This window comes from Xiphophorus maculatus, chromosome 5, assembly GCF_002775205.1.
Source record: "Xiphophorus maculatus strain JP 163 A chromosome 5, X_maculatus-5.0-male, whole genome shotgun sequence".
NCBI lineage: Eukaryota > Metazoa > Chordata > Actinopteri > Cyprinodontiformes > Poeciliidae > Xiphophorus > Xiphophorus maculatus.
This window is the reverse complement of record NC_036447.1, coordinates 21,210,123-21,217,712: the sequence shown is the minus strand read 5'-3', so window position 1 is coordinate 21,217,712 and position 7,590 is coordinate 21,210,123. Positions and strand designations below refer to the sequence as shown.

The 7,590-nt window shown below is 38.3% G+C and overlaps 1 protein-coding gene across 2 annotated transcripts; it reads right to left on the bottom strand.

The window, feature by feature from the left end:
• Nucleotides 1-672: 672 nt before the first annotated feature.
• Nucleotides 673-3,301, bottom strand: LOC102229889 (keratin, type I cytoskeletal 13-like). Of its 2 annotated transcripts, none has more exons than XM_023334159.1 (8): nt 2,883-3,301; nt 2,389-2,471; nt 2,098-2,254; nt 1,543-1,704; nt 1,338-1,463; nt 1,004-1,224; nt 901-911; nt 673-809 (listed from the first exon to the last, which is right to left on the bottom strand). In XM_023334159.1, the coding sequence occupies exons 1-8, from the start codon at nt 3,231-3,233 to the stop codon at nt 724-726; spliced, it is 1,197 nt and encodes a 398-aa protein (XP_023189927.1). In that variant the 5' UTR covers nt 3,234-3,301; the 3' UTR covers nt 673-723. The 2 variants fall into 2 exon arrangements, with proteins under 2 accessions (XP_023189927.1, XP_023189926.1); XM_023334158.1 differs by having other exon boundaries at nt 901-914; nt 2,883-3,300.
• Between the last annotated feature and the right edge of the window lie 4,289 nt (nt 3,302-7,590).

Sequence of the window (7,590 nt, the reverse complement as noted above, 5' to 3'; positions counted from 1 at the left end):
TAACACAAAAAACATCGCATCTCGTATTCTAGTGTATAATTGTCTATAATTAAATGAATAAAATAAGATGGAAAAGAATTTTGGTTTTGTAAATTTATAGTTCTACTTCTAATTTCTTAGGGTGTCTAAGAACTGCAAGTGAAAAATTGCATTTAAGCTAACTGGCATTTTGACAGAAATGTTATCAATATCCACTGTCCCTATAATAAATAAATTCAAATGATCAATTTTAATTTAAAAGTTGTTAAATGTTTTGGGGGTTTTACAATAGAAATTTGAAGTTTTTAATGTGGTAATATTTGTGCAAATCTGGGGTGGCGTTTTGCTAATTGGCTGTTAGGTTTTGCTAAATGTGGGACAGTTTTAACTTGAATGTTTTAGCAATCATAAAAAACTGTGCTATAACAATAATAATCTTTTTAAAAGAAACCCAAAACTACTGTCTGTAGTAAATACTGAAGCATGCGTCTTTAGCTAGTGAATCTTTGTGGTTTTAATCATGAAAAGATAAATACCAAGGCTAGTTCACTGGGTAGGTGTGGAAAAGGAAGCAGATCTAAATAGTCTTTTCTAATATAATTATGATATTTTGTCCCAGTTTGTATGAAAAGAAAACTGCTGTTTAAATGTGTATATATATATATATATATAACAAAAACACACAAGAAAATGTAATTTGACTGCAAGACCTTTATTAAATTTTGCTTGTGCTTTATAATATTTTTAATCCACCACTTTAGAGGAAGAGGAGGAAGACACCACCTTTCCATCCACAATTGTCTCCTCCACAACGATGGTCTTTGTGACCACTGCAAAAAGACAAGCAGGATTTATAAACCAATTGATGTTCTTAAAGATTAGAATACTTAAATGGCAAATTTAGAAGAAAATTCATCTTACCTTGTCTAGAGCTGCTATTTGAAAAGGGAAAAGAAATGAAATGATTACTTCATGTTTATTTAATCTTACTCATAAAGTTCTCTTTATCTTGCCCGGCTCTCACCTGACGTCCTCCCCATCAAGCAGCCTCCTGTACTCTGAAATCTCCAACTCCAGACGGGTCTTGATGTCCAGAAGATTGCTGTACTTCAGTTCGTTTTCTCTGATGTTTTCGCTCAGACTTGATAACTGAGCTTCCAGGCCTGTGACGACATCCTGCAGACCTGATAGCTGGGCAGCGTAGCGTTGCTGAGTCTCTAGCAGAGATGCCTCTAGAGATGATTTCTGTTGGGGAAGGAGAAAAAATGTTTGTTTAGTTTTTTTCATAGTTTGGTTCAACTGCATGGGGAGGTAAACTGAATGGAGTGAAAATGTGACAAGGAAGAGATGAGGCTTACCATACTCTGATGTGACTGCAGTTCAATCTGATATTTCTGCAGGGTGTTCTTCAGTTCTTTAATCTCAGTGTGGGATGTCTGAAGATTGGTTGTTTGTTCTGCTACACCCTTCTCCACCACTGTAATCTGGACAGAATCACATCAAATGTTGTTGGAGTCCAGTGAAGCTCTGTTGGACTGAAAGGACTGCAGCTTTGTGTCTCACCTTGCTCTGGTGCCACTGCTCAAGATCCTTGCGGTTCTTGGCAATCAGAGCCTCGTAGTGCTCCCTGATCTCCGTCATGATCCGGTTCAGGTCAACTTGAGAACCAGCGTCGACCTCCACGTTAACCTGGCCGCTCATCTGCTTCCTCAGCTGAGCCAAGTCCTGTAGGAGAATTAAATAATCTTACAGGAAGAGAACAACATATGGGTATGTCAAGAGAGCAAAGGGCAGACCCAGGAACAACAAAAATGCCACCAGTTCTTTCATTTAAATGCAGCCTAAAGTAATATTCCATCTGTTTTATCTGGGGCGAGGAAGAAGTAATGTGTTTTATCTTTAGCACACAACAGAAATATGAGTCAAACTAAGGTTACTAGTAAAGTAAATAGGTGCGGATAGATGATTTACAACCAGCGTTAATTAATCATAGTCGGATCGGGTCAGTCCAGCTTCTGTTTAGGCCTGGTGTGGACAGACATATTGACTTATCAGGCACCCCAAAGTCGTCGAACTTGTTTCTTTGTCACAGGCTCTCTGTTTTCTCTGCAGCTTTACCTCCTCGTGGTTCCTCTTCAGCATGATGAGCTCCTCCTTCAGAGTCTCCTGCTGACTCTCCAGATCCATTTTGCACATAGTGAGATCATCCAAAACTCTCTTCAGCCCAGCGATGTCGGCCTCTACAGCCTGCCTCATGCTGAGCTCGGTCTCATATCTGATAAGGAAGGGCAGAACAGGTCAGAGAGGTTTCAGGCAGAAGACGTTTTCTGTAGGGCATGAGTTCACGTTACGTTGTGATGCATTAGCGAAATGGCACAGCAGGAGCTGGGAGTAAACACTTAGACTCACTTCATTTTAAAGTCATCAGCAGCCAGTTTTGAATTGTCAATCTCCAAGTAGGTCCTTATGTTGACCATGGTGGCTTCTCGGATCTGAGGATGGAAAAATAAATCAGGAATGCTGTTCAATAAAGGTGAGCATATCTTTTTTTTTGTTTCTTAGTGTTACCTGATGACAAAGAGTAGAAGGAGTATTGTGCTTCATCCACAAATATGGTTTGATTATATTGACTTAACTTTTAAAATAAAGTTTAAATTAATTTAATCATGAATTTAGAATGTAACTCATGATTAAAATTAGCCATTAAACAAGGACTGATAAATGAGTCACGGTGAAAATCAACCCTCCATTGAGGCCTGAATTTGTTATGATAGTAATTAAAATTTCTTAACCGCACACTTTGAAAGACATCTAAAAATCTTATAACGTGGCACCTTCACAGACACAACATGTGGTTCCATCAGACCTACAGGGGTGGCAGCCTTCTGGGTGTTTTCTCTTACCTTGTTCTGCAGATCTTCGATGGTGGCCATGTAGGCACTGTAATCATGGCTGATCACAGTTTTGCTTGTGTACCACTCTGCGATCTGCTTTTCCAGCCGTTCGTTCTCCTTCTCCAGCTTGTGCACCTTCTCCAGGTAGGAGGCCAGACGGTCGTTCAGGTTCTGAAGCGTGGCCTTCTCGTTGGCATCAACGTGGAGATCGAGATTATTGGTGTTGATGGCTCCTGAACGGGACAAGTAGTCAATCTGGCCTACGGAGATGCGGGTGCCAGAACCTCCTGCTCCGCCGTAGACACTCATGGTCTTCTGACCAGTGGACCTCTGGCCAAAGGATCTGGAGGAGAAAGACATCTTGGAGAGTTTGGATCTGAACCAGCAAGAACAACTGGAGATGATCTGCAGTACAAAACACCACTGGGACTCCCTGGTTATATAGCAGCAAAGTGGGAAGGGCCTGGAGCTTCACATGAAAGGAGGAATGCATTTGGCAGATTACCCCTCTTCTATCTAATCCCTTCTTTGCCATGGGTGTGGCGATCACGGGGTAGGGGTTCATTTGTCCACCAACAAGTCAAACTCGTAAATCCACATTTTCTTGTTCCTAAAGGGCATGGTAAAGGTACAAACATGTTTGTTTTTCTCATCAGTGGCAAACTCAAGTCACTGCTTTACAATAAATATATATTAAAAATATTTTGGTCTTCCAGCTGCTCGTATAGTGACAGAATTGACACATGCCAGTGACAGTTTCACCTCTGTGAAAAGTGGACCCAGGGGTGGAGGACATGGCAGCTGCAGTTATTTTGGACACGCAGGCTTTGAGAAACATCTTTAAGAAAGTCTTTAGAACTATACCAAAATCTAATCTGGTGATAACAGAATGAAAATGGAGCTTTCAAGTTTCAAGTTGCTCATCGGCTGTAATATTCTCACCAGCCACACTTTTTGCTTCCACTGCCTATTATCAAAGGGTAGCACACAAGCTTTAGCAGCTTTAGCAAAAAAAAAAAAGTTCAATATAAATTACATTTATTGGTGTGTGAACAGCTTAGACTGCAGATGTTAACATTTATATGAAAGGTAATTATAGAAACTCTTACACACATTTTGCGGTGACACAGACATAGACTTTTTTTTTAAAAGTATAGCAACATTTTTACTAAACGGATGAAATGAAATCTTTCTAAAATGGAAATCTTTTAATTTTGATGGCTTTTGCTTTCATTGTAAAAAGTAGTACAAATATCCAGCTAAATATTCACCTAAAGCAGTCTGACAACAAGCTTTCACTGCAACAACTGCTGCAGTTGCTGCCGTCGATGTGTTAGTTTGCTGTCGTTAAGTGACATTTGCTCAAGAATTTCAAAAAGGTTTCTTCAGGGCAATATGCGCCTGTGATCTTTGCAGTAATTATTCTTGGCAATGCTGTAAAACATTTCTTCACAAGCAAAGTGGAGGTATTTTTGTCAGTACAACCTGTTTGTGTTCGTAAACGATAAAAATTTTTGCGAATGTATTTTCACTTATCAAAATAACAAACTGTTTTTAGTTGGAATAAACGCACCGCCAAATTAAAAAACCCTCTAAACCAGAAGTATATTTCATTTATGTGTTTTTATGAGTTTATACTCAATGTTGCTCCTTTTTTTGCGGTGCCTGTGATGGTTTTTTTTCATATCGTTGAAAGCATATCGTTACAATGCTTAGTTGCCTTTCACTGTACACATGTCAGAAGCTATTTGTTCAGCCGTCAAACTGATAAGCAGGGTGAGGCCAGATACAGTGAGGAGTGAAGGCTTTATTTGCCCTTAAAGAATGCTGGTCAGGCAGTTCCTTCTTGTGCAACTGTGATACAAAATGTATCAAAGGCAGAACATTAAAAAATATATTTTTACCTTCTGTGCTTTTGTAGTTTTTAAGATTTTAGACTGGGATTAAATTTATATTAAAGGATTGCAAATTTTCTTTGACTTTACTTTTACGTGAAAAAAAATTGAGGAGACTTGCCATTAATTTCACAAATGATTTAGTTGCTTTAAGTGGAGCTGATTCCTCATGAATGAATTATACCATCTAAATATGGATTTAAATTGATAGTGCCTTGCAACCTATGAATTCATGTTTTGTTTTAATTGATAATGTATGCGTTCACACACTCACCTCTCCATGAGCCGTGAGCGCTTCTCAATAATCCAAGTGAAGTGGAAATTTGATCGCCATGTCAGCAGGAGGGACTCGTAGCACAACTTTCTCCTTTTTATCTGTTATTTTAAACGTTTGGTTTTCCCCGCTCAACTTAGCTGAGGCTGCTATTTTTGCACAGATGAGCAAAAATGTTGTTGGTTAAAGTACGTCAACACCCTGGAGTACTACTGCAGATTCCCCACCAGATAAGTAAAATTCATGTTTGCACTAAGTGACTTGTCAGATGTTGCACAAACCTTTTATGTAAGCACTTCTCTCTATAGTAAGTCTAAAAGGCGATGATGACAGAAACCAAAGCAATGAGATGATCTCTCCAAGCAGAACCGTGACATCTACCGCGCTCCTCCTGAGCGTCGGGCTAAGACCGCGGGAGGGCTAGGATATAGCTAATTATAATTTAAAAAAATCAAAACCTATCTTTTGGTGTATAGTATTTTCACATTATTTTATATGTGCGTTTATGTAAAGTTAATCGCAATGGACCAAGCGCTGAGCCCTGTGGTACACCCTACTTGATTTACATTAAAGATTTATCATTAACATGTATGACCTGAAATAAAATAATCGAAAACAGCCTAAAATGTCCATTTGATACCTACAACATATTGACCCTGTGTAAAAGAGCAATGTGGTCAACAGTTTGAAAAGCAAATCTGAAATGTGACTGGTCAGTTTAATGTCCTTAGTCTTCAATATTCTTGTTATACATAAATTTTTAAAACCTAGCAAAGGTATTTCTTTGTGGATTATTGTGCGATCTTCACACGTCAGGAAATAGCTCTGCTTAAATTAGCTGATTTGAACAGTCAGAGGGATGTTAAATTTATCTTCTCACTGCAAACAGTGAACAGGAAGTGACATGGTTACCTAGAGACGGACACTACGCAGCCGCAGTGAGCTGCTATCAACCAGTGTCTTTTTAAAAAGTTCACCAGATACTAAACCATCCTTAGAAATAAAACCTCTGGCAAAAATACAGATGGTAGTGGGAAGACAGGCTAAACAATCACAGTGAAGTTTAATAGGTAGTGATGGGTAAATGAGGCGTCATGTATAGTTTCGACCCATAGCAAAACTATATTGATGCTGCGTCACTGAATACTGACACCTGCTGGACATTAAAAATCCCTACAGGCAACGTAGTTGACAGACTGATTTGATGACTAGTCTATACAATAAGATTTAAGTCATTGTATTTTGTTGTATATTATATATTGTATTATGTCATATCTTCAGTTAAATTTAAAATGTATTTGAAATTCTTTGATACAGTCAATAAATAATGTGAACATGTACCAAGTGATGAAAATGAAAGTGAACGTGTTTGGAATGAGGATGCTTGTGGACTGGGTTTTTTTTCCCCAACAAATTTTCATTAAAAAAAAAAGTTTTTCCAACATTTTGAAATTTAGCCTGCTCCGTTTTTTTTTTGACACAACTTCTCCTGCTGTAGAAAAAAATGAAGTAAACAATACATTTATATGAAATAGTTTATAAAAAGCAGCTGAGTAATTTGTAGACTGGCTGTTTACTTGAGTTTATCCAGGTGTATCTGCGACTTCATTCTGATGCCTGGCACTATAATGCCTCGGCATTGAGGTGAATTTAATTAAATGAAACAGATTTTAGTGACACTGCATATTGTTCATATAAATGTCATTTTTTTCTTTTATATTTATTTTGTACACAGATCTTTATGGATGTGTTTTGCTGGAAATGTCTTTTTTTTATTTATTTATAGCGGGGTTGTCTTTATTTTCCTTTTTTCTGTCTAAAGATTTTTATTTATGGAGGGTAATTTAAGAATAAAATTATGAAATGTATGATTTAAAAGGAGAAACATATGCAACATTTAACCTGCAGAACATAATATGAAAGTAATCTAAGTCAATTTCAGCTGAATTTGGATTCATATAGATCGAGTAGGAACTGAAAAGAACCGGATGAAACAACAACGAAGTGATAACCAATAACTTATTTTCTGACGTAAGATCAAAATGGTCCCAAACTACAAAACCTTTCGTTTGCCTTGAGGCTCCATAGTTGACGCTGTACCGTAAAAGATCAAGAATTATTTTTTGGCAAATGCATCCAAATGCATCCCGCTGACAGATTCGCTTCCTTATATACACAGCTTGGCGCGTCAGCGTCAGTTCAAAACAGTTCCTGTATCGGTCACGTGACTTGCTGAAAGCAATACGCGCACCGACGCGGGTTTTTGTCTATGGGTTTGACACATGCGCCGACGCATCGGTGTCAAACCGATCACTACCCAATACCTACTACAGAGCCGAGCCGGCCGGTGGAAATGCGGTCACTTAGAGATAGAGCCGAGCCAGTGCTAAAAATAGATAAAGCATGATGTCTTTCCGCCTTTTCATTAAGAAACCGAACAAAATGTGGATCCACAAGTTGGACTTGAAAAGATAAGAATCAGCCCCCCCACTATTGTTGATGAAAACTTTGCATAGCAAAGTGTATGGTATTATCTGTGAGCAGCATT